The sequence below is a fragment of the Primulina huaijiensis genome, chromosome 1 (assembly GCF_012295235.1).
Source record: "Primulina huaijiensis isolate GDHJ02 chromosome 1, ASM1229523v2, whole genome shotgun sequence".
Lineage (NCBI taxonomy): Eukaryota > Viridiplantae > Streptophyta > Magnoliopsida > Lamiales > Gesneriaceae > Primulina > Primulina huaijiensis.
Window position 1 is genome coordinate 7229749 of NC_133306.1, and position 26167 is coordinate 7255915.

General features: G+C 34.3%; 3 protein-coding genes across 4 annotated transcripts; 2 read left to right on the plus strand and 1 right to left on the minus strand.

The window, feature by feature from the left end:
- Positions 1–2076: 2076 nt before the first annotated feature.
- Positions 2077–4791, plus strand: LOC140980778 (uncharacterized protein At3g52155, chloroplastic-like). The gene is made up of 5 exons (XM_073446820.1): positions 2077–2376; positions 2784–2883; positions 2972–3151; positions 3333–3450; positions 4426–4791. The coding sequence occupies exons 1-5, from the start codon at positions 2148–2150 to the stop codon at positions 4486–4488; spliced, it is 690 nt and encodes a 229-aa protein (XP_073302921.1). The 5' UTR covers positions 2077–2147; the 3' UTR covers positions 4489–4791.
- An 8386-nt stretch (positions 4792–13177) lies between these two features.
- LOC140980788 (protein PHR1-LIKE 2-like) lies at positions 13178–15942 on the plus strand. Its single transcript, XM_073446830.1, has 6 exons — positions 13178–13489; positions 14172–14248; positions 14386–14440; positions 14832–14901; positions 14990–15059; positions 15291–15942. Exons 1-6 carry the CDS (start codon positions 13288–13290, stop codon positions 15660–15662), a joined length of 846 nt encoding a protein of 281 aa, XP_073302931.1. The 5' UTR covers positions 13178–13287; the 3' UTR covers positions 15663–15942.
- Positions 15943–18713: 2771 nt separating this feature from the next.
- On the minus strand, positions 18714–25461 carry LOC140980794 (sodium/hydrogen exchanger 6-like). Of its 2 annotated transcripts, none has more exons than XM_073446842.1 (22): positions 25021–25458; positions 24840–24891; positions 24668–24727; positions 24520–24544; positions 24325–24410; positions 24070–24181; positions 22893–22955; positions 22750–22769; positions 22582–22679; positions 22186–22214; positions 22068–22099; positions 21937–21984; positions 21722–21782; positions 21515–21612; positions 21342–21417; positions 21229–21248; positions 20949–21046; positions 20680–20789; positions 20090–20173; positions 19506–19603; positions 19352–19431; positions 18714–18951 (listed from the first exon to the last, which is right to left on the minus strand). In XM_073446842.1, the coding sequence occupies exons 1-22, from the start codon at positions 25199–25201 to the stop codon at positions 18911–18913; spliced, it is 1572 nt and encodes a 523-aa protein (XP_073302943.1). In that variant the 5' UTR covers positions 25202–25458; the 3' UTR covers positions 18714–18910. The 2 variants fall into 2 exon arrangements, with proteins under 2 accessions (XP_073302943.1, XP_073302948.1); XM_073446847.1 differs by having other exon boundaries at positions 18735–19112; positions 25021–25461.
- Between the last annotated feature and the right edge of the window lie 706 nt (positions 25462–26167).

Consider the following 26167-nt stretch of genomic DNA (forward strand, 5'->3'; position numbering starts at 1 on the left):
CCGAGCCAGCCCACGCGTTGAGAGCATGATCACTTGAATTTTATTGGGGAGACACCCAAGTCACCACCAAAGAAGAATGCGAGAAAGTTTTCATATCTCCCCCGTCTGACGTGGTCATGATAGCCAAAACCATGGCCGAGCCACGGCAAGGTTGGCCGCTCTAGTGTTTGAAGAAAAATAAGGATGTCTTTGCATGGTTGACCTCTGATCTCACAAGGGTCTGACGAGAAGATATGGAGCACATGTTGATGTGTTGAATGATTTCTGAACACTTGTTCAGAAAATGAGGCACTTTGAGCTAGAAAAAGATGCAATTAATTCTTTGAAAAGTCTCAAATTTCGAAAAAAGAGAACACGATTTTCAAGAATAAAAATCTTATCGGGGTGGATTTACATCTCAATAAACCTACTCGGGAGAAGAATTATTTGTTTACCTAGCAGTCACGGCACAAGCCACTAGCTTGGTCTTGGTCAGAAAAGAAGGATCAGTTCATCAGCCATTTTATTTTGTCTGTCGCACCTCAGAAAGGGCCGAGATTAACTACACTATTCAAGAAAAATTTGTACTTCCAGATCCGGCTTCTATCAATACAAAGATTTGGAATATCTGAAAAATAAAAAATTATGATGTTTTCTACGTCGTCATTCAGCAAACAAGCATTGAACCTCAAAAAATCATAATCAAATATCCTTTATGCCAGTTTTGCCAATATGAACGTAATATGTTAGCACGAGACTTGCCATCCACATACATATTCATTTCTCAACAACTTGTTTACCACAAATAACGATAAATAAAGAATTTATCGATTTGGTCAATAACAATGGACATGTAAAGAAGGAATTGTCTTCCCAATTTTAATTCTTTTTTATCTACATAAAAGTTATATTCAATATCATATTTTTGGGGGAAAAAACATGAAAATTCAACAATGTAAGTATTAAAAAAAAAAAAAAAAAAAAAAAAAANAGACAATATTTCGGTAGTTATTTTCAAAATTGTTTTCAGCAAAACATTCAAATATTTCAGTAGTAATTTTCGAAAATAATTGATAAAAGGTGAGAGAAGCCACAAAAAAATGTGAATAACTGAAATCAATTGAGAATAAAAAAAACATAAGATTATTCAAATAAACTAAAGCTAGAAATAACCTCAAAATAAAGAAAACATCGATCAACTGGTAATTAAATCAAATCATCAAATACATAACTAAAAAAAAAACATGGCATGTGAACATGTCAAGAGTGAACTAGAAAATCGAAATAGACAGTACATATTTAAAAAATGTTGATACGGAAAATCGTCCAAATGTATTCGATTTTTCAGTTATGACTTTCGAAATTACTGAAAAAACAAAGATGACAGTCAACTTATACTGCTGAATTTGATTTTGAATTTCCTTTTTAGAAGCCAAAAGGGAGTACTATGAATTGGTCGATGGATTTGGTTGGGGAAGGGGCAAATGATTTTGGTGTGGAAGATATATTTTAATAAATGTATATATATTATCAGAAGGCAATAACGTAATATTGGCCTTACATGGAGTTGAAACTGCAGTTGAGGTGTTAGATAGATACTAATTCATAAAATTTATTACAAATGGATTGAATATTTTTTTATGACGTGAGAACTCGTAACAACTAATTTTCGATGTATATTAATTAAATCTCATATTAATGAAATATCTTGCAAATCACGTTAGAGAGGTAAACCGCACTGGAAAAACCATGTGCGACAGGCAGGCTCATCCGATAAAGTGTTGACATGGATAATACAACTCTTGATCAATCGTTCACCTAGTCTGGATCTTTATTAAAATAAAGGGAGATAGATTTTACCCAAAAAAATTAGTGAAAGCCTGGCTCCATTTATTTGTTTTTTGCCGGTTTGACCGTTTCTCAAGTATCCGGTCCACACTATTATAAATTAAAACATTTAAAAAAACAAAGTTGTAGTATCCGTTAGCAGATTTTACAAATTATTTATTTATACTTCGTTAATTTGGGATTTCTTTTATTTTTATTATATTTTGTTCCTGTTTGTTTCAGCTCCACTAAAGTCGGTTGTTTGGGATGCGATTTGTGAAATCGTGAGATCATCGGCAGAAATATCTGGTTAAGCAAAACATTTGCTAATTTTGTCCGCCATGAGTGCCGCTGTGGCTGTGCTGATGCCGCTCAGTAGCACCGGTGCATTGCAATTCAGCTGCTTGGATAAAGGCAGAAGATTCCAATCATCGGTTTTTGTAAGGAATTCAATGGCAGTCGGTACGACGGAAGGACAAATCTCGACGGAGACTCCGCCGGATGCTGTCGCTCGACGTCTGATATTGCTCCGCCACGCTAAGAGTTCCTGGGAGAATAGGTCCCTCCGAGGTACTTATATCACAGAAATGGAATCAGTAGATGATGAATAGTTTAACATATAGAAATTTGAGTTATGATCTTGTGGATAGTGCACGGCAGCAGTGGAACCTCCATTTTATTTGCTTATATAACTTAATCAGCAGGGGAGGTTCAATCTAGTTCGGCAGTAACACTTGCATTTTTATGGGGAAAAAAATTATTTCTATTTCTATATTCCATCTTGATCATGGTTTCGGGGAAGAGGTTGCAAAACGTTCAAGAGAAACAGGGCTTGTTCTCCATAATTTTTCAGAATTTACTACTTTTGCATCTTCTATTTGAGATAATAATAAAATTGAAGGTACAAATTCTAAGTGCTATGCTTAGAAAGTTATACAACAATTCAATTGTAAAAAAAATTCTTACTTGTTGAATAGATCACGATCGCCCTTTGAGTAAATCCGGACGAGCTGATGCCGTGAAACTTTCACAGAAACTTAAAGAAATAGGCTGGGTTCCTGAACTAATATTGTCCAGGTTGGGTTTGCCTCTCAATTTAATCTATGGAAATGGACAAATGGAACCTCATTTCAGTACTTCATTCAGTTTTTGTGGATTCGAGCAGTGATGCACAGAGGACTCGGGAGACATTAAAAATTATGCAGGAGCAAGTGCAAGGCTTCTTGGAAGCTAAAGTACATTTTATTTCAAGCTTTTACTCAGTTGCTGCAATGGATGGGCAAACTGCCGAGCATCTGCAGCAGGCTATTTGTAGATATTCGGGAGATGAGATCCTTACAGTAATGTGAGCTCTGTTGATTGTAACTTCTTTGGCATTGTATATATTAACTTTATGTCTTTTACTACTCTTCTCGCTAGTGCACCAAATTCCAGTAAAATGAAACTGAACTTGTGGCTATTGCAAAAAGGAAAAGTATAATTTATTGAAAAGTTTTTTTTCCATTTGATTCAAATATATTGTGCAGGTGTATGGGTCATAATAAGGGTTGGGAAGAAGCTGCGTCTGTGTTTTCAGGTTCCTCCATAACTCTGAAGGCTTGCAATGCTGCGCTGCTGGAAGCAACTGGAAAATCATGGGAAGAGGTTATGCCTACTTCTTGGATCCCATCCTTATAAAGTTCTGTATTTTTTTCCTCTTCTACTTCAAGTATATTAAGTTGCTTACAAAGCCATAGTAAAGGCTATCTCACGAATGGCAACAGCTTTTCAAAGAGGAAAAGTTGACTTTTGGTTTGTGACATTTGAATATAAACTTTAATGTCTCACTAGAATTTGTGGATGCACCATTTAAAACACTAAAATCACTAGTAACATAATTTATTTACAATACTGTTTGTGTGGCCGTGGATCGACGACATTGTCTGTACACCTTCATGCAGTCGCAACATTGTGTGTCTCCATGCTCTTAAGAAAGGGGTTACGAGTTTTCAGAAGTTTTCCATAAGCTTCGTAATGGTCTACGCATTACATTCTAGTGCTAGGTTAGCAGTTGGTTTTAAATGAACACGTTTGTTTAAGTTGATATCCACCTTAGTTGGAGCAGTTAGGTGTATGGATTCTTTAGAGTGACACGTGATTTGTCATGTAGCTTTTGACACGAAGTCTTTCCGTACTTGTTAACTCACAAAATAATGGAGCCTGCAAAGAAGATTGAAGATTTTAGTTGTGAAACAATATTGAAGACTATGTTGGTATATGGCTGTATGATATTTTTTTTTTATTGAATTTGTTGAATGTACAATGGCTCAACAATGTGCAACAACGAGATATCTATTTGGGTTTAAGAATTTGATTTGACCTTCACTTTCATGTGTAAATGCTGTTGAGCTATATAGTTTCTGCAAGAATTTCTGAAGTTCACATCCCTTTTTGCTTTAATTTGTTAACATCATTCTCTAGTCCTTTTTTCTACAACTTTAATGTTAATCTTGCAACTCCTCGAATTTACGTGAGTGGATTATGGCTCAAGGAAGCCTGTTTTTGGTGGCATTGAAATGCATGCTTCGTTTCTTTTTATATCTCGTGTATTTACTGCTCATCTAACTCTTTCATATTCAGGCATTTTCGCTAGCAGGATTTGGTGGGTGGAAGCTTCTTGGCATTGTGAAGCCGGATACTTAACTCGACTTCTCGTTCACGTGAAACCAAAACCCTTAACTTTTGACTCACTCACTCACAGTTCTCCTTAGATGCAAGCAGACGTACACCCAGTCCAAGAGAAATCGCCCAAATTTTGCTAAGGTGGCAAGCATGTGGTCTTGGGAAATTTTTAGTACCATCCCCATAATATCATTCCAACTAATGAAGAGGCAGAAGTTCCACTTCTTGGTATAAAATAAAATTTTGTCTATATCCGTATATCATTTGTGCTAAGTGCAACACTGATATGTATCAAAGTTGTGCGTAATGACAATGGTTTTGTCATTTATTGTGCTACGCATAGTGGAAACATTATTCCATCCACACTTTGATCGCTCAAACTTGAATTTTGTTCGATTAGTGCCAAGAGAGTAGTTTTAATGAGGATGATTTGGTGTTTGTCGTGGAGTCAATTTATTAAAATTTTATATATTCAATAAATTGATCATATGTAAATTTAGCACGAGATATATAAATAACTTGTTAAATATGGCCATGGACACTTGATTTGGAAACTAATTGGTCATGTACGGCTCATTTTCGATTCTCTTATATGCTTATTATTTTTTTAAAAAAATAATTTTGAACAAAGTAACATTGTTGATGTTTCAAATTATAAGCAAGTCTTCTATTCGACCATGATAAGTTGTTTTTTTTCGGTAAAACAGATATTCGGGCTTTGTCTGATTTTGGGATAACGATATTTTCCATGGTTGGCCTCTTAGTAAATTCAGATGTGGGAAATGGCCTACACGCACTTGGATGAAATTTAAGCTTTAATATCATGTCATCATTCAAATACATTACCCCATGTTATGGAGGAGGTTGGTGTAGTTTTGGTTGAATATTCAACATAAAATCTCCATGATTGAAGCAGGTAAAGACAAATTTTCATAGACGAATGGATAAAACTAGTTCCACTTTCCCAGGTGTTCATGAGATTCTGGTACGGTTCTCTTTTTTTAGAGTGTTCCCTCTTCACTTTTTCACTTCCACTCTCTTTGGTCCTTTCCCGTATAGTTGTCACACTGGAAACAGCGAAAAGTCGTCAATTCATTGAAATGCGATTTTAGTTGTGTTCCCTATCTTGTTCTTTACTCACCACCTTCTTCTTCTTCGGATACTTAACTCGACTTCTCGTTCACGTGAAACCAAAACCCTTAACTTTTGACTCACTCACTCCCAGTGTTCCTTAGATGAAAGCAGACGTCCACCCAATCCAGGAGAAATCGCCCCAATTTTGCTAAAGTGGCAAGCATGTGGTCTTGGGAAATTTTTAGTACCATCCCCATAATATCAAACCAACTAATGAAGAGGCAAAAGTTCCACTTCTTGATATAAAATAAAAATCTGTCTATATCCGTATATCGTCTGTGCTAAGTGCAACACTGATATGTATCAAAGTTGTGCGTATTGACAATGGTTTTGTCATTTATTTTGCTACGCATAGTGGAAACATTATTCCATCCACACTTTGATCGCTCAAACTTGAATTTTGTTCGATCAGTGCCAAGAGAGTAGTTTTAATGAGGGATGATTTGGTGTCTGTTGTGGAATCAATTTATTGAAATTTTTTATATCCAATAAATTGATCATATGTAAATATAGCACAAGATATGTAAATAACTGGTTAAATATGGCCATGGTAGCTGGCCATGTACGGCTCATTTCTAATTCTCTGATATGCTTATTATTTTTAAAAAAAATAATTTTGAACAAATTAACATTGTGGGTGTTTAAAATTATAAGCAAGTCCTATATTCGACCATCCTAAGTTGTTGTTTTTTTCGGTAAAACAGATATCCGGGCTTTGTCTGATTTTGAGAGAACGATATTTTCCATGGTTGGCCTCTTAGTAATTTCAGATGTTGGAATGGCCTACACCCACTTGGATGAAATTTAAGCTTTAATCTCATGTTATCCTTCAAATACATTACCCCATGTTATGGAGCAGGTTGGTGTAGTTTTTGTTGAATATTCCACATAAAATCTCCATGATTAAAGCAGGTAAAGACAAATTTTCATGGACGAATGGATAAAACGAGTTCCACTTTCCCAGGTGTTCAAGAGATTCTGTTACGGTTCTCCATTTTTACAGTGTTCCCTCTTCACTTTTTCACTCCCACTCTCTTTCGTCCTTTACCATATAGTTGTCACACTGGAAACGTCGAAAAGTCGTCAATTCGTTGAAATGTGATTTTAGTTATGTTCTCTATCATGTTTTTTACTCACCACCTTCTTCTTCAGATACTTAACTCGACTTCTCGTTCACGTGAAACCAAAACCCTTAACTTTTGACTCAGTCACTCACAGTTCTCCTTAGATGCAAGCAGACGTCCACCCAGTCTAGGAGAAATCGCCCAAATTTTGCTAAGGTGGCAAGCATGTGGTCTTGGGAAATTTTCAGTACCATCCCCATAATATCAAACCAACTAATGAAGAGGCAGAAGTTCCATATCTTGGTATAAAATAAAAATCTGTCTATATCTGTATATCATATGTGCTAAGTGCAACACTGATATGTATCAAAGTTGCGTGTAATGACAATGGTTTTGTCATTTATTGTGCTACGCACAGTGGAAACATTATTCCATCTACACTTTAATCGCTCAAACTTGAATTTTGTTCGATCACTGCTAAGAGAGTAGTTTTAATGAGGGATGATTTGGTGTTTGTTGTGGAGTCAATTTATTGAAATTTTTTATATCCAATAAATTGATCATATGTAAATATAGCACAAGATATGTAAATAACTGGTTAAATATGGCCATGGACAACTGATTTGAAAACTAGTCGGCCATCTACGGCTCTTTTCCTATTCTCTGATATGCTTATTAATTTTTAAAAAAAAAATAATTTTGAACAAATTAACATTGTGGGTGTTTAAAATTATAAGCAAGTCCTCTATTCGACCATGCTAAGTTGTTTTTTTTCGGTAAAATAGATATATGGGCTTTGTCTGATTTTGGGATAACGATATTTTCCATATTTGGCTTCTTGGTAAATTCAGATGTGGGAATGACCTACAAGCACTTGGATGAAATTTAAGCTTTAATCTCATGTTATCCTTCAAATACATTACCCCATGTTATGGAGCATGTTGGTGTAGTTTTGGTTGAATATTCAACATAAAATCTCCACGATTGAAGCAGGTAAAGACAAATTTTCATAGACGAATGGATAAAACAAGTTCAACTTTCCCAGGTGTTCAGGAGATTCTGGTATGGTTCTCCCTTTTTACAGTGTTCCCTCTTCACTTTTTCACTCCCACTCTCTTTCGTCCTTTACCGTATAGTTGTCACACTGGAAACATCGAAAAGTCGTCAATTTGTTGACATGCGATTTTAGTTCTGTTCTCTATCCTGTTCTTTACTCACCACCTTCTTCTTCTTCGGATACTTAACTCGACTTCTCGTTCATGTGAAACCAAAACCCTTAACTTTTGACTCATTCACTCACAGTTCTCCTTAGATGCAAGCAGACGTCCACCCAGTCCAAGATAAATCACCCAAATTTGGCTAAGGTGGCAAGCATGTGGTCTTGGGAAATTTTTAGTACCATCACCATAATATCAAACCAACTAATGAAGAGGCAGAAGTTCTACTTCTTGGTATAAAATAAAAATCTGTCTATATCTGTATATCATCTGTGCTAAGTGCAACACTGATATGTATCAAAGTTGTGCATATTGACAATGGTTTTGTCATTTATTGTGCTACGCATAGTGGAAACATTATTCCATCCACACTTTGATCGCTCAAAAATGAATTTTGTTCGATCAGTGCCAAGAGAGTAGTTTTAATGAAGGATGATTTGGTGTCTATTGTGGAATCAATTTATTGAAATTTTATATATCCAATAAATTGATCATATATATGTAAATATAGCACAAGATATGTAAATAACTGGTTAAATATGGCCATGGTATCTGGCCATGTACGGCTCATTTCCTATTCTCTGATATGCTCATTATTTTTTAAAAAAATAATTTTGAACAAATTAACATTGTGGGTGTTTGAAATTAGAGATATTTTCTTAAATAGACTTTACACAATTGCTATAATCAATTTTAGTCTTCAGTTAAATTAATTTACCAAAATAATCTTTTTATCATATCAAATTACAAAGATATATCATCCTCTATCTTTTAAATCCTATTCATCATCAATTTCTTCATCTCAAACTCTTTATTTTATTATTTCATCAATTTCGTGCGTATAGAGGCGATCGTGAAACACATCAATCCTATTTCTTTAAACAAGTATGAATTTCTTTTTTTCCACTTACCTTTTAAGCAAAAAAATTGATTTTATATTGATATTACTGTGTGAGTAGATATATGGGTTATGACAAACCCATTTTTTTTTACCAATTTTGTTCATGTCAAATCATTATAATATATTGCTTAGAATTCATTGCTCTAATTTTGATTTTAAATTTTTTTTATATATTTGACTTGATTATTTTCATGATTTTTTGATAATTTGTAGGTTTAATTTTTTTAATTATGAATATTTTGAAAGAATCGAGTTAGAAAAATTGGAATTCTTCAGTTTTTTTTATGGGAAGAGTTTGTCCGAGGAGTAGTGATGAGTCGGTGGGATGGTGGCGGAGTGAGTGGCGGCAGAATAGGGGTGTGGCCGGATTTGTGCTTTAGGGGTACTCGGATGAGAGTTTTAGAATACCAATTTGATATGAGATATAAAAAATAAAAATAAAAATAAGCATTGTTTTACCATGTGAATTTGATAAGCACGGTATTGAGCCAATTGCTTGAATCAAAATCCAAACATTGCACCTGGTAAATTTGATATCAGATATAAAAAAATCAAAATAAAAAAATTTGATTCATAATATGTGGTCAAATGTGTGGTGAGTCAATACAATTGGCTCAGTATGACATTGACTTGTTACTCCAAATATATAAAATATGTATAGATTAAACATTTATAGAATGAAGTAATATTTATCAACAAAAAATAACATTGGAGTACGTGACTGAGATGGATTTATTTATTTTTTTGAGGAGTATAAAGATGTGATTTATGTATAAAAATGTAATTTATTTATTTTTTTGAGGAGTATAAATATGTGATTTATGTGTTATTATATAATGTTTTCACAAAATTATGCAGGTATGGATTCAGTCAAAAACTCGTTATTTCTTATTTTGGACAATTTACAAAAAATGCGACTGGTAGTTGAGTTTGGAATGGAAAAGATACAAAGTCTCTGCTAGTAACAACTACAATTTTGTACACAGAGTTGTACGATAAGGTTCAAGATTTTCTGAATGTTAATTGTTTGACTCATAAGATCGTGATGCAATTTGTCATCTCGGGTATGATACACGTTTCAATTTCTCCAGTTGAAATCTTATATGATGATGATCTACATGGGTTTATTTCTATTCATGAACAAGTTCTTATTTGTATATCTCTTGAAGAGAAAACATCAATTGATTTAACTCCAAATGTTGAACCAATTACTGTTGGTATAATAATCATTCCCCTTGTGTTAATGATACATTACAAAATTCTGGAATTGAAAATGTTGTGCAATGTTTGGATGTTGAAGGAAGAGGGGTGTCAAATCATATTTTAGATATTGATCAAATTGTTGTAATACAACAGAATTATGACGAATTGGAAGATGGAGATATTAACAATGGTAATGCAGACATTTATTTTACTGATGATGTGATTGTTTCAGATGCCCACCAAAATTCCACTTATGCTTCTGTACCGAATTCAAGAAATGAAAAAGACATTGATGATTTATTTCAAAATAGCAGTGAGAATGAAGCACACGTGTTTGTACCAATGGCAATGCATGAGAACATTTTTGGAACTTCATCAAGTCCCTCAAAAAAGTATAGAAGGTTAGAGAAAGTGGGGATCATCTGAATCATTTGATGATGAATTTGATGTTCAAGTTGATCAGTTGTTTCGAAACAAAATAGAGTTACAATCAAAGTTACACATGCTTGCCTTGAGGAAGAAATTTGAATTCAAAGTTAAAAAATCTAACAAGTCTGTCATTTCAGTTGTATGTGTTAATGATAACTGCAAATGGAGTATGAGAGCAACAAAGCTAGAAGATTCAGACTACTTTCAGGTTCGTAAATATACATTTAAGCTTACATGTTCATTGGATTTCCGGCATAATGGACACAAGCAAGCAAGTAGTTGGGCAATCGGTCAGCACATCAAGTCGAGATTTCAAGATCTTAACCAATCGTATAAGCCATCTACCATAATTGGTGATATACGTAGAGAATTTGGTATAAACTTGAGTTATCGAAAGGCATGGAAGGTCAAAGAGCGTGCATTTGAGTTTATTAGGGGGTCACCTGAAGACAGTTATGGGAATGTCTTGGAAAAGAATAATCCCAGAACAACTACGTGTATTCAAACAGACAAAGGTAATCGTTTTTTGTACTTCTTGTCTTTAGGACCAAGTATATGTGGTTTCCATTCTTCCATGAGACCAGTTATATGTGTAGATGGTACTTTTCTTAAATGTAAATACAAAGGGACATTGATAGTCGCAACATGTCAAGATGCCAATGGACAAATTTATCCAATTGCTTGAGGAATTATGGATTCTGAGAATGATTCATCATGGTCGTGGTTTATGTCAAAATTGAAAGAACAAATTGGTGACTCCAACCGATTGATATTTATATCCGATTGACACAAGAGTATTACTAAAGCGAATCAGAGTGATATTTCCACAATATCATCATGGCTATTGCATTTGGCACATGGAGCATAATATTAAGGTAAAATTTCATACAAAGGGTCTCATACCTTTGTTCAAATCTGCAGTAGAAGCTTGTCGAATGTCCGAGTTTGAAAATTACATGACAGAAATATACGGAAAGAATGAGAAACTTGGAAAATATTTGGAGGATGCAGGTTATGATTCTTGGTCACGAGTTCATTTTAAAGGGAACCACTGTAATATTATGACATCAAATAATTCCGAGTCTATGAATTCTATGTTAGAATCTCAAAGGGATTATCCGATCAGTGCGTTGATTGAACACATACGATCAGTTATGCAAAAATGGTTTTATGAGCGTAGTGTAGAAGCGGAAGCATGCAGAACACAATTGACTCCAAAGCTTGAAGAAATCTTACGCAAGACACTTGATGCTTCTTCAATTCTCATAGTGAATCCTATAGCAGCACACGAGTTTCAGGTTGGTTTGGATAAGACTAACATGGATGTTGTGAATATTGCACAACTTACATGTTCATGTAAAAAATTTGACATATTAGAAATTCCATGTAGACACGCCCTTGTTGCTGCAATTTCAAGAGGGATTATAATTTATAGTTTGTGCTCTGAATATTATAGAACTACATGTTGGACAATCTCCTATGCCGAGCCAATTCATCCTGTAGATAACCAAACAGATTGGTTGATTCCAGAAGAAGTTGAAAGAAAGGTTATTCTACCTCCATGTGTGAGGAGATCATGTGGAAGACCACGAACGAGAAGGATACGATCCACGGGTGAAATATCTCGTATGAGTCATTGCTCTACATTTGGTTCCACTGGACGCTCCGATTTTGACTTGACTTGATTATGTTTAGAATTTTTTTCGAATGGGATTATTGATTCACTAGGATTTGGTTTGTTTTTATTTAATTTTCGCAATTTCTCGAAGAATCTTATGAATTCCATGCATTTGGACATAGAGTGGTGATAATTTGAGATAATTCTTTTGACATGTTGCATTTTTATGCATTTTATTTTTTTGAAGATTTATTGTGCATACTCATAAACTGTTAGCATGGAATAAAGTAAAGACTTAATTGAGACCATCGGATTTTTTGTTTATATTATTTTGCATGAGCAACAATCGTAATTAAAATATTATAACTTTGGTGCTTTCGTATACACTAATTCAAACTAACAATTCATAATTTTATTAAAATATGTTTATTGATATAAGTAAGTATTATTAAAAAATTAATATATTATAAATTAAATAAAACAAAAGAAATGTTTAATCAACTCTTAAAAAGAAATAATACATAATTTAATAAATATATTACAAAAATGGAACATGTGTGGTCCCAGAAAAAAGGTATTTTAGGATTTTTTTTTTTAAATTATATAACACATAATGCAAATTATGTACATAAAAAAAGGTCATTTTTAAAATTATGACTTTGAAATAGATTAGAATAATCAATTTCCCTTAAAGATTATAAGAAAGTCCTCTATTCGACCATGCTAAGTTTTTTTTTTTTTTTTGGTAAAACAAATATCCGAGATTTGTCTGATTTTGGGAGAACAATATTTTCTATGGTTGGCCTCTTATATAAATTCAAATGTGGGAATGATCTACACGCACTTGGATGAAATTTAAGCTTTAATTTCATGTTATCCTTCAAATAAGTTAACCCATGTTATGGAGAAGGTTGATGTAGTTTTGGTTGAATATTCAACCTAAAATCTCCATAATTGAAGCAAATAGGATAAATTTTCATAGATAAATGGATAACACGAGTTCCACTTTCCCAGGTGTTCAAGAGATTCTAGCAAGGTTCTCTCTTTTTACGGTGTTCCCTCTTCACTTTTTCACTCCCACTCTATTTCGTCCTTTACCCTATAATGAATTGTCACACTGAATACAGAAAAGTCGAGTCAATTCGTTGAAATGTGATTTTAGTTCTGTTCTCTGTCCTGTTCTTTACTCACCACCTTCTTCTTCTTGTTCTTCCAAGATCTTTTGGCAACAAGTCTTCCTTGCAATTCTCCTCCATGTTTCCGAGTCTGATTCAATCTCGTGAAGCTATTTTGAATCAGGACAACATTCAGGTGTCGAGCAATTTATGTTATGGTCAACGGGTAGGTGTGGACCCCTGTCTGGTCCTTACATCCGACCCCAAACCTCGTCTACGATGGACCACTGATCTCCACGAGCGCTTTGTCGACGCCGTTACTCAACTTGGTGGCCCCGGCAGTTAGCGACCTTTCCCCCTCTCTTTTTTTGTTTTCCCCAAGTTAATTGGCACCAAAGGATCTGTATGTTACTTGATTAGTCAACAAATTTTTCTTATACTCTACGGGATTGTTAAATTAACTTGAACTTATTAATGTGATCTTGGTAATAATCTTATGTTTGTCAGTTCTCTCAGTGCATTATTCCATTTGGAAAATCGGTTGCTTCATCTATTAGTGTTTTTTCATGAAGCTTGATGCACGCAAATGAAATGGAGTGATTTGATTATCATTGGTTAGTTTGGTTTCTCTATTGGATTGAGAATGTGCTAGTAAGCTATCCGTTAGTGGGCTTGGTTGTATTGAAAGCTAAGACTTCAGCCGGTGGCTGAGATAATTTACTTGGTTCTGTTTATTAAGCAATAGCAGTTTGGCAGTGATCTCTCCTTTCATTCTGTTTTTCAAAGATGAAACACTTGTCGGGAGTCGATGATTTTTTTAAAAAAAAAATAAAAATCAAACTGGTCCAGGGGAACTTAAATGTTCAATGTTACCTGTTCAGAGGAACTTAAATGCCATGCCAAATATTTTCTGCTTTCTGTTTTATACAGTCTTTATGAGTATGCGGATTTGAATTGTCACAGATAAGTTGTTTCTCAATATGGGTTTCAGTCCAGTGATTGCTAGAAATTGACTGTTTTCAGAGGCTACTCCGAAAGCTATAATGCGTACTATGGGTGTCAAGGGATTGACGCTGTTTCATTTGAAAAGCCATCTCCAGGTTTTATTTTTCTTTCTATTTAGTTATGTATCTTAATTATCCAGCAGATGGAGCTTGCCTTTTTTGTTCCCCGTGGTGGTTGCATTGTTGCGATTTCTTTTCCAGGTTTTTTAACAGATATTCATACATCATTACAGAAATATCGATTAGGGAAGCAATCAGGGAAAGAATTCGGCGAGGCTTCTAAAGATGGTAGGTAAAGCTTTTTGTTTATTTGTTGGAACGGTCTTTGAAGTCAAATTATAAAATCAATAGGATATATAGAATACATAGTATCATTCCATTCTGTTTAGTCACCCCTATCCCTGAATAAGTAGACTCAATTTGTTCAGCCAAAAAGGATAAGCCATGTAAACTCAATTTGTTCTGGCCCTGTTCGATCCTGACCTCCCGAGTCCCCAAGCAAAGCGGATATAGTGAATGGAAAATTTCGAACACATCTGTATTGGGTAAAAAAGGAACAAGTCATTTTGATATTTGTATCTAAAGAGATTGTATTATTTACGTTTTGAGTAAGATTTATTTGATTACGATATCGAAATAGTGAACTGATTTCTTATCTATCAAATGGTGGGGCTTTCAGGTTTATACGATCTGGATAGCCCTCGTGCCACCGATTCTCCTCAAAACATGCAAGCATCTGGCATGAATGAGTAAGGGTTTGTGTTCTTGCTTGGGCAGATTGTAAAATGCGCATTTTGCTTCAATTAGTTATTGGGTCAAATATTGGCTTTGTTTTAGGGGTTATGAAGTCAAGGAGGCGTTAAGGGCACAAATGGAAGTTCAAAGCAAACTGCACTTGCAAGTAGAAGTAAGCTCATATCTCAATCTGCCTCAGGCCCTCATGATACATGGGCAAGTGAACTTGCAAAACATTTTAGGCTCTGGTTTTTTTCGTCTTAGAAAATTAATTTTATGTCTTGGAAAATTACATAAAATGGTTTTCACCTTGATTTCAACTTATTTCCCAAAAATTCGTTTGACACCATTTCATATCTGAAATTCAACACAAAAACCCTTCTGAAAGTCAAATTTTGTGCAGGCTAAAAAACATCTGCAAATTCGTCAAGACGCGGAGAAAAGGTACATGGCTATGTTAGAAAGAGCCTGCAAAATGCTCGCAGATCAAATTCTTGGATCTGCAGCAACAAACGATGATGGAAATGGTTGCGTTGGAAACGGAGCAAACCCGGCTCCCATAAATCCACTTCATGATGAACCATATCCATTACAATCTGCAGATGTGTTTCAAGCTCATATGTCTCCCAAGTTTCATCAGCAACATGCTGATTGCTCCACAGAAAGCTGCCTTACATCTCACGGGAGTCCTGTGGGAATGCGGATAGAAAGGTCTTCATCCGGGGGAAAGCGAGAAATGCCAAATAAGGACACAACAGATGCATCATTTATTTGAGGTGACTCAGATGCCTATACCCCGGATTTGCATATTGTGAAACATGTTGATTCTCGTGGGATCACTGGGTGTGGTCCATAAAATCGTCTTAATCTTGGCCGTGTTTCCATTTGTGATCTGATTCAAGCTTTTTGGTCACCTCTTCCTGTTGTTTAATAGAAACAAATGAGAGCTAATTTATCTCAATCTGTAATGAAAGATGGTTTAACATCAAGAACGAAATTTGTTTCTGCACATTCATGTATCACTATTACCATTAATTTCGCTGTAATTGCAAAAATTATATATATTTTAGCATTTGAAGTTTATGGGTGCAGTTTTGATGCATTTTTCTGCAACAAACATGTCCGATTTTGCTGCTCCAGAAAAGAGACCAATCAAAAGGTTGAATTCTTATTTCATGTTTCCTGGTATCACAAAATTTAATCAGATGCTTAAAAACACGTCAATATCTCGTTTGCCGGAACATTTGAAAACAAGAGCACGTGTGTGTTTTTGTGTGTGTGTTACACTAGTTGATTGCTAGTATGTTGTCACTGGTAGATTATAGTGAAGTAATTTATAAAAGATGACTTCACAGTTATTGAGTTGTATTAAAAGTTAATTATCGGTTCATCTTTTACAAAGTAATTAAAGGAAATTAAAAGTTAAGTATGATTCATTTTTTTACTTCACTAAATATAAATTTTAATTTTTTTTAACTTTTTATTTCATCAAAACTACTCTGTCGAAGTAAAAGGTTACAAAAAATTAAAAGTGAAGTCCGTGTTTTTTAAATTTTGAAACAAAAAGTAATGTTTTACTTCGCTGGTGTTATTACCGAAGTTGATAGGTATATACTACTTCATAATTAATCAAGGTTCTAAAAAGCGTGAAGCGCCTCGAAGCGCGGATGTCGAGCTCCAAGCTTTTCAAGCTTAAGCGAGATTAGCACAGGCTTAAGCGTCAAAAAACGTTTTTTTACCTTTAGTGTAATTGTAATTATCTCAAACCAATAAATAGATAAAATAATACATAAATATGATAAATTTAAGTCTGATGCATTAATTCTCATATTTATAAAATCATAAAAATATCAAAACTACAATCTTTATTTGTTTTTGCAACTAGACCACATTAAAAATGTTAAATATTTGTCAAATCATTATCAAACACGCTTAATCATAATTAAAATTAAAAAATAAACATCTAAACTATAAACCTAATTTATTATTTTAAAATAAAAAGACATACCTTCAAAATAAAAAAAATTAAAAATAAATAGATGTGATTAATTGTGCTTAAGCACCGCTTTTTTCTGCTTTCTCTCAAGCGGGACGTTTTTGCCGAGCTTCGCGCTTAAGCGGGCTTTTTAGAACACTGTAATTAATAATCGCTGAAGTAACCAGTAGCGAAGAAAAAACAAAAAATTCTACTAGTGTGTGTATTAGTGAACCTTTTATATTTTATTATTTGTTATCGACATGTTATCTTTTATAACGAGTTTCTATTTTTAATTATATGTATCGTTTAGTTCATCTTTCTTTAAAGATATTACTTTCATAGTAAATTCAATGACCACCATTGCATTAAAAAATATTTTTATGTGAGATCAAACATGAACCATACATGTTAGGATCAATGATAATAATTGGATCTAGATTGAAAGACTATTATACGTATAAATAATAGAATAATATTTTAAACATATCAAATAATCTCTGTTGAGCTAGCTGGAGAAAAAGAACCCTCCCTTTGGGACATTCGATAAATCTGGAACGATACACTTAAATACAGTCCTCTAGAGTAGATTAAATAAACTTACTTTTTTTTTTTGTCTGTGTCAACACTTTTTGTGAAAAATAAAAAATCAAAGTAAATGAATATTGTAAATCCAACCATTGAGTTTTTTTAACCATACTAATTTGGTAAATACATGAATGATTCTAATATATTCAAATACAAATAATATCTTTTGAATTATAGAGTCAATACTTACATATAATATTGTAATAATTCATACTATTTTAAAGACGTAAAAATAAAATAAAATTATATTATTATGAATTATTTACGATAGAGATTATATATTAAAATGCTTTATTTGTAGTAGTTTTCATACAAATAACACTACAATATTATAATTATAATATTTAATCATTTTCTAATTGATTTTAAGTATTCACTTGATTTTACATGTTCAATCACAAATAAAATTTTAAAAATATTTAGAGCAACATTTTTTGAAAATAATTTTAATCAATATTTCAACAAGGATGAATAGAATATCTTTAGTCAAATTATCCATAATAAGGGAAGTGCAATGATGGAGGTGATTAGTGGAGATGAGATGCCTACTTTTCTAAATTTATTGAGGTGATTAGTATGTAATAGAGGATTTCATCCGATGTTTACAACATACAAAAGTACATGAAAGATGACATAATGTACCAATTTTTTGAAGACAAAAACTTGTGTGAGACGATCTCACAGGTCGTATTTTGTGAGACGGATCTCTTATTTGGGTCATTGATGAAAAAATATTACTTTTTATGTTAAAAATATTACTTTTTATTGTGAATATCGATAGAGTTAACTCGTCTCACATATAAAGATTCGTAAGACTGTCTCACAAGATACCTACTCTTTCTTGAAAAGTTCCAAGATTCTTCTATAGGCCCGAGTATTATTAATTTGGTATCCTCACTTGCCCAATTTTATGTTCAGTTTTGTTTTATTTTGTAAAAAAAAAGTATGAACATGGATTACTATCTATACATAACAAGTTAGACGGATAAGCAAATGAATTTTTTTTCAAGAAATTATCAAGACGGAACAAAAGATAAATGCCAAACAAAATTCAAATGAAAATGGACATTTAATCATCACCACCACCATCTCAACACCTGACCCAACGTGAAGCTCAATACACAATGTTACAGAAATTATGTTTGCATCATAGAGACCTCGAGTGCAGCTCAGCGCTCCTAGCTAGGACTATCTTTTCGGTACTAAAATTTCCTAATCAATAATTGTATGGGAAGTATACTTCAAACAGTAAGAAGGTTCTAGTACGCCGTTGTCTGTAAGAAGGTTCTAGTACGCCGTTGTCGTTGCTTTAACCTGGGACGCCACACGCAACTACTACGTACTGTAGTTATTTCTATCTTGTAGAATGGATGAGATGGGGATTAGTCTCCGGGACGTCACATGCAACGTCTTCATGAGTCATCTATCTAGCAGAGTACGTGAAATCAGGATTAGTCGAGTCAACGATACGGTCCTCTGCCAGAATCACCCAAAAAATCATCTGCACAACATTGGAAAATAACAGGTCAAGGTAAAGGGAAGAGGCAAAAAAAAATGTGATGAAGAGTAAACAAACTCGTGTCCACTTGATCCAAATGGGTATACTACTGGTCCCTGAGCATGATCTCACTTAATCGAATCAATTATGTTGTGCTTGTGTAACTACACATGCAACACTTGACTGTTTATAAAAAAATCTGGCTCTAAGCTGTCATGTACAACCCCTGAATGCATCAATGGTGAGAAAAATGATAAGCAGGACGGATCAATGTCAGTGGTTGCTAAGTGCCAATAGAAGCCAGCAGCAGATGCAGTCATTCAACAAGAAGATAACAAGATTCGTGTTTATTAGTACTTAAATTACAATAAGAAAGGTGAAGATAATCCAGAATGCATCTTACCATGCTCATCTTCATCACCACTTTGAGTTGTAAAGAAAGGAGTGAGATAGTTCCGATCTATCGCAGTAAAAGAAGTAGTGCTGCAAGAATTTGAGAGTACGGACGAATTGAAGAAAATAATATAGGCAAAAGTTGGAAATCACTTGTAGCTAACCTGTTGTGAAACTCCTTGAGTCTCGTCTTAAACCTGTTTCCAGATGAGGATTCCCCCTCGTAAGAAGGGGCTCGGTAGCTACTGTTCTTCTCAAAGCTCTGAAAATAAAGATAAAAATAATAGAGGATAATAATTCCGGCTCAATTTTTAAAAAATGGTTCTAACAAAAACCATTTGGAAATCATGTGAAAAACTTGGTATAACAGCAAGGAATGAATTCAAGAGATGTGCTTCTAGTTTGCACCTATGATAACTATTATGCTTTCGGCAATTCAGCACATGCCATATTCCACTATGTTAAAAATAATATAAAAGTTCTAGTAGGCTCCTTTAAATGGATTCAGCAGGAGGGTCCCACTCTTCCCTAAAATAAGCATATTGCACACCTCGGTTTCCTCAAGCCACATCTTTCCAATCAAGGAGACAAAAATGACAGTGAAAATGATGGGCAGAAAGACAGTACATTGAGCCGAAACCAAATCTACTTGAGTGTGTACAATTTTCATTGAAACACATGCACTAACTTTTCACCTAAAAAGTTGGGGAGGGACAGCTCACAGTTTAAATTGACATTTTTGACTTACTTCTCCCAATGCGTCATCATGGCTGTCACCCACAACTTCTAAAGCTTCCAGCATGGTCCCTGTAGATCCTCCTATCAGCAAGACCTGGAAAACCACCCAAGAATATTAAGACATAAAATGCTCTTTATATTTATGAGCAAAACTGAAAGTGGTGAGCCCCATCTACAAGCTAAATCAAAATTCTATCCAAGAACATTATAGGACATAAAATGCCTCTGTATATCTATGTGCAAAACTGAAAGTTTGCTAGGGAAATCTGCTAGCTAAATCAATTAAATTTATTAATATACAAACATACCATTTGCAAGAAATTTATGGAAATAGAACTCTCTTTGAGTTTAATATCGAATAAACAAGGGCAGTGTTGATCTGATCAAGTAAGACCTTGCCTAAAAGTTAAGAGACAAACAAGACACTAATGCTTTCATGTTAAGCTTCTATAACCAATTGGTCAGATTACGTTTGAGGAAACTACGCATAAAAAAGGTTGGATTATCATACAAAAAACATGCAACCATTATGCTTCATGAATGCAGCCAAGGTCCACCATAAACTAGCATTTAGAACAGATCACTGTACTCAGTACTCACCGTCAAAACAACTATTGCTGTTGTGGCAGTAAAGATTGTCTGACCATGGCCATCTGGAAGATCATGAACCGATTGAAGAGCCAGGGCAAAAGACATAGCCCCTCGGAGACCTGTGATAAAAGAAATATCATGAGTTTGAGCAGTCAGAAGGTATCTACATGATCATTTAATTGTTAGACAGGGAGTAACTGAAAAAAGTGTTTTAGCAAAGTGTTGGATATGCAAGAGAAAGCAGTTTGCACACCACCAATGGTTTTTCAGCCACTCACCACTATATAAAAGAGCTTTTTGATGTTTCATTGGTATTTTCCGATGTGCAGGTCTAATCAAGTTCACCAAATAAGCGCACGAGAAAACATTTGTAGCTCTTCATGAAACAAGTATAAGAAGGTTCAGCAGGTGATAAACATTCCAACACTACATTATCCATATCTCATAAACTGCATAGGAAAATATTGGCTGCCAATATGAACATAATGGTAGTTCATATTGGTAAAGTTGATAGCAGCAATATGCTCGTTTCAAGTTTAGAAGGCAAAGCAAGTATACCTTGCAATTCCAATGAATAGCTGATTTATGTTAGATCAAGCTAAGGAAAATAACAGTGATTCAGCACAGTAAATACCAAATTAGCAGCTTAGAAAAAATACACATGTGGATACAATTGAGAAAGAGATAAATCCAACATGTGACCAGCTATGTTTTTCCATCGCGATATCAAATCCCATGTATATAAATCTGCAAAACAGACCAAAAAAGCAGGCCCAACAGTAGAAACAAGCCAAAACAACAAACGAACTCAGAGAAAAGTTAAATGAACTCGCACATTTCTTACATAAAAGTTTCAGCCAATGACGATATCAGATGGAAAAAAGCAGATACAAATTTCTGAGAACTGTCTGACAAGTTTGAGAAACTGTAGTGCTTCATGACCTAAAACATAAAAAGTTCATGAACTAAGGTCATCTACCAAAACAAAGAAACAAGTAAAAATCGAATCAAATTAAAGACCAATAAGGCAAAACTACTTAGTTTCACTTACTATTCCGGTGAACAATATAGACACAATTCCTGAGAGGCCAAGTCCTTCAGCTAGCATATACCTAGAAAGAAAAAAAAAAAATTTTATAGGAAACAAATTTTATTAATGTTAATGAGTGGTTACATAGAGCGGATAAGGAATCCGCGCCAGATGAAACTGAGTCCTAAGAACACTGATTTTGTAAAACTATATTGCAGAATGTCGAAGTGACTTACGAGAAATATGGAAAAAGGACAAATAAACAGCACTCCAAGTTCTGAAGACTGTAAATATCATGATTGCAGTAAGTACCGGGTTTAATTAGACCTGAAACTTGAACTTGATGCTATCAAAAAAATGTACTTACTTGTCAATATCCAAACCAGCATACTTGAAAAGGTTCTGAGGAGTTAAAGATTTGCAAAATAGGTTATGAAGAAAAGATCATAGCAAGAAGGTGGAGAAAAAATTTGAAAAAAGGATATCAAAGCAGAAGTGAATCCAACTCCAACCCCTGTAGATATAGAAACAAATTACAATTAGCAGCAATGAATGTGCATCTTCAACAGAGTGCATAGAAGTATAAATTTTTAGTTAGAGTGTGTGTGTGTGTCGATTGCTTCCAAATCAGTAAAAACATGACAGGCAGAATTGAGTATCTTTTAACAACACAATAACTGAACAGTCCAGAAACTTTTGTCACCACAGCAAAGAAAAAAGGAAATTAAAGGGAGAATAATGAAGTATGAGATTTTGTTATGTAAATAAATGAATTAATGAAAAAATCTTCAGAATTTCCCGCCATTTAATGAAAAATTTTATGAAATTATGAATAATATTAGAACAGTTTCAATTATGACAAGGGTCAAGCAAATATGAACCTGCTGACATTGAACCAACAAAGGTCTCAAGAAATCTGACCACGACCATGAAAAAATTTTGTCCCGATGACTCATGGCTCCTTACCAATGACATTGTCCTGGATATGTAGATTCAAATCAATATCTTATGTAAGATTATTTCACAATATGATGGAATATTTAACTGACCTGTACAGAGAAATTGCCATCTTCAAAAGGTTAAATATGCAAGTTCCAGAAAACAAATCAGTTTATAGATAATTACCCAATGAAAATATCATATTTCCACAGAAGCTCCTCATTATGAAACAAATTATAAAACATAGACTTACCGCGTCATTTAGCACAGATTCGCCAAAAACCAAAGCATATAGATTTACATCTGTACCAAGCTCCTAAAAATGTCATATGAAATAGATGTCAATAACAAATGTATCATAATGCAATAATTTTGATTTGAATTTGAAGAAGCAGATGGTATGCCTTCCATCTCTAAAATTAGTAAATGACAGAAAAATAACCGATCATTTGTTTAACAAAGATAAATATGACCAAATTAGTGAGTGTCAACACAGGGATGAGCAAGTTACAATCGTCTCCGACTCCAGATCTCATAGTTGAAGGTGACGTATCAAACTTAACTCCAACCTAGAATTAAAAGTGATCACTAAAATTCAACCATCAGAAGGTTTTGGCTATGGCTGTAATGATCTATGATAATCTTCTCATCTATCCTTTTTGGAGGAAGGATACCAAAGAGTTCCAACAATTTCCATCAATTGTTTGTGACAGTGTGGAAAATGTCATATAAAAATTACAATATCAGGAATAAAATCAATATGTTGACTATAAAATGTTTTTATTGGTCCACTGATTTAAGTGAAATTTGAAGGGGTAAATCAATGCCATGGTCTCATTAGACAAAGAAACGTGAACAACAAGCTACTTTAATCGATTGAAAATGTAAGAATTCGAAAACAACTTGAAGCTGCTAAAATGGAAAAACTCATTCAACTTAAAACATGATTTACTAAATTCTAGCAAATGTATTTTCAAGCATGTATAATAACAATGACAAGTCATATAAGCCAACATGTTAGTAAATAACTCAAGGAAACATTAGAATGAAGCATGAAACCCACAATGTTTTCAAATAACGCACAGGATGGCGTGTTCTCCATGATATACAAGAGTAAGATCACAAAAATTTCCCTTAATAAGTATTGACAGTTCTTTTGCATTTATTCTCAAACAATTTCACCGAAGCCAGCAAATCAACAATCATTTTAACATTTTCTAATGCAAAACTTATCAACTGCTAAAATTTGATCATTTAACTCAAAGATGCACGAGAGATACTGCAGCCTATACTACAGAGTTGTTTCATGATGAGTCTCATGCTGCCAATTCATAAAATTCTCGACTATTTAAAGAGTTGTCTTTAATGGTGAAAAAACAAGCTAACAGCAAACAAATCTTGGATGCTATGTGCCTAAAACACCGGATCACCTGAAATATAGACAAAACAGTGACAGGATCAGTAGCTGAGATGAGAGCACTAAACATCAGACATTCCACAAATGGAAGTTTGTACATTAGAAATGTCACTCCACCAAGATATCTGTAATATGACAGGTTATAGCATTCAATAAGGGGCATTAGTCCAATAAGGCATATCTTCAATAACTGCTGATTTATAAAAATGTATGTATATTTATATATGTGTATATATATCTTGAGGCAACAAATATAAATTAAACTCACACTAAAATGCCCGTGACAACAGAAGCTATAAAAGTTCCAAATATAGCAAATGTGACAATGGCACCAAAGTTGGAAAAGAACGGTTTCTGCAAATTGAGTTCAGAATGCATATCATATACATATAACTTTCCCTTCTTTAGTTCCATGATTACATTCTAAAGAAAAGGAAACAGAAACTTAAAGCCAAAGACTCACCGGTTGTAGACTGAACCCGGACTGAGTAATCACATAAATAAATTAAGGAAATTACTTCATCTAGTCAACAAAAGGAAGGTCACGTAATAAATGGCACTCATCTTGTGTAGTTTTACACCAAAAAATAAAGTTCATGTAGCAAGGATATAATATGATCGGGGGCAGCAGAAACAAGAAGAAAAACTCTTCGTGGAAGTTGAACCATGCCCTGCAAAATCAAAATAAACGAAGACATCAAAAAGTCACCCTTGCCTCCTGAAGTTTAAAACTAGGGTTCTACAAAAGGGTCAAGCACGAGAAACTGAAGATCGCAATAAGACCTGCTGCTGTTTTCCGTATTGGAAATATTAGCTAGCCCACCAACAATTAAACCTGGTTCCCAATTCACAAATTCATCAGACCACAACAACACTCAAAATCATGATCAGATTCTACAGTGATTTTGATGCGCTTAAGTGGGAGTCAAGGACCGATGAAAAGCTAAATGAACGATGGCGTAACCGATTAAAAGTGAGGCACTGGCTTCTGGAAGATAATAGAACCGGTGACGTCGAAGGACATGGCCAAGAACAAATGAAAGAACGAGCATCATGATTTGCAGAAGAATCCCAACTCCGGCCGCCTGCTGCTCTTTCGCCGGACTTCCTCGCGGATCGGCCGGAGATATATGCAGCTCATCCATGCCGATCCCTGATTATGTTGAGAATGCACCAAAATCGAATCAAGAAAGGAGATATAATTTATAGTGTGTCTGAGAGCAAATGGTTTTAGGAGTTTTTGGTCCTTTTTCTTGGTTGGAAGAGGAATTCGACTGTTTTCAGCTTCTTGAGCCAAACTTCCTGCAATTTCACGCCTGGTGAGTCGTGTCCCTTGAATTTCTTGTGTAATCAATTTTGTTTTGTGCTTATTTCCAGATTTTAATTTAATTTAATACTATAAATTCTTGGGGTTTTCCATAAAAATTCATCTGGACTATGTTTTGTTGTGAATCGGTTCCCACAAAAAGATTTCTAATAGACCCAATGTTTGTCTTCTTCTGTAATACATATAGGCCACGTTTGGTATGATTTATTACCGGAGGATTAAGGAAGAAATATTGAACTATCCTTTTTTTGACTGGTTTTTTAGGTACGCACTGATAACTTCCGGCCCGTGATAATTCTACTGTGTAGTCATGAAAAGAAGAGAGTAATCCCAACTATTTGGTGATATACTCAATCCTGACATGAACAGTAGTAGATCTTTAGGTTTACCCTCCCCAAATTACCCTTTATCCCACCGACCTAAATTACGAACCTCATTTTATCTCTCTTCCATGGCTTGCTTCTCGTTTCTGTGAAGGCATAGTCCCATTGAAGTGTGACGTAGTTTTCTGTTGTGTGCAGCCGGCTTTTAAGCTTTCGTTACTCGAGGTAATTTGTGTAGTTGTTCAAATGGATTTTGTATTGTTCAGTATTTCATTCTCCCATGTCATATTCTTGAAAATAATGATTTATGCTCAGTTTTGGTGTCATTTATTTGTATTGCGAGCCTGGGAAAGCTTGTGCTATGCAGTCGAAGTGAGCTTTGGTTAGTTGTCAAGTTCACCCAATTTATTTCAAACCACTTTTCTTGCTTTTTTTTATTGGCAGTGGAAAATTAATTGTCA

What these genes read in the sequence shown, in the direction of transcription:
- LOC140980778 (XM_073446820.1), top strand. Translation starts at nt 2,148, where the DNA reads ATGAGTGCCGCTGTGGCTGTGCTGATGCCGCTCAGTAGCACCGGTGCA. An exon ending in GGAGAATAGGTCCCTCCGAG is followed by an intron (nt 2,377 to 2,783) that starts GTACTTATATCA and finishes CTTGTTGAATAG; the next exon opens with ATCACGATCGCCCTTTGAGT. An exon ending in CTGGAAAATCATGGGAAGAG is followed by an intron (nt 3,451 to 4,425) that starts GTTATGCCTACT and finishes TTTCATATTCAG; the next exon opens with GCATTTTCGCTAGCAGGATT.
- LOC140980788 (XM_073446830.1), top strand. Translation starts at nt 13,288, where the DNA reads ATGTTTCCGAGTCTGATTCAATCTCGTGAAGCTATTTTGAATCAGGAC. An exon ending in ATTTGAAAAGCCATCTCCAG is followed by an intron (nt 14,249 to 14,385) that starts GTTTTATTTTTC and finishes ACATCATTACAG; the next exon opens with AAATATCGATTAGGGAAGCA. An exon ending in AACTGCACTTGCAAGTAGAA is followed by an intron (nt 15,060 to 15,290) that starts GTAAGCTCATAT and finishes AATTTTGTGCAG; the next exon opens with GCTAAAAAACATCTGCAAAT.
- LOC140980794 (XM_073446842.1), bottom strand. Translation starts at nt 25,201, where the DNA reads ATGGATGAGCTGCATATATCTCCGGCCGATCCGCGAGGAAGTCCGGCG. An exon ending in GTTGTCACGGGCATTTTAGT is followed by an intron (nt 24,182 to 24,324) that starts GTGAGTTTAATT and finishes GTCATATTACAG; the next exon opens with ATATCTTGGTGGAGTGACAT. An exon ending in CTATATTGTTCACCGGAATA is followed by an intron (nt 21,613 to 21,721) that starts GTAAGTGAAACT and finishes TTTATGTTTTAG; the next exon opens with GTCATGAAGCACTACAGTTT.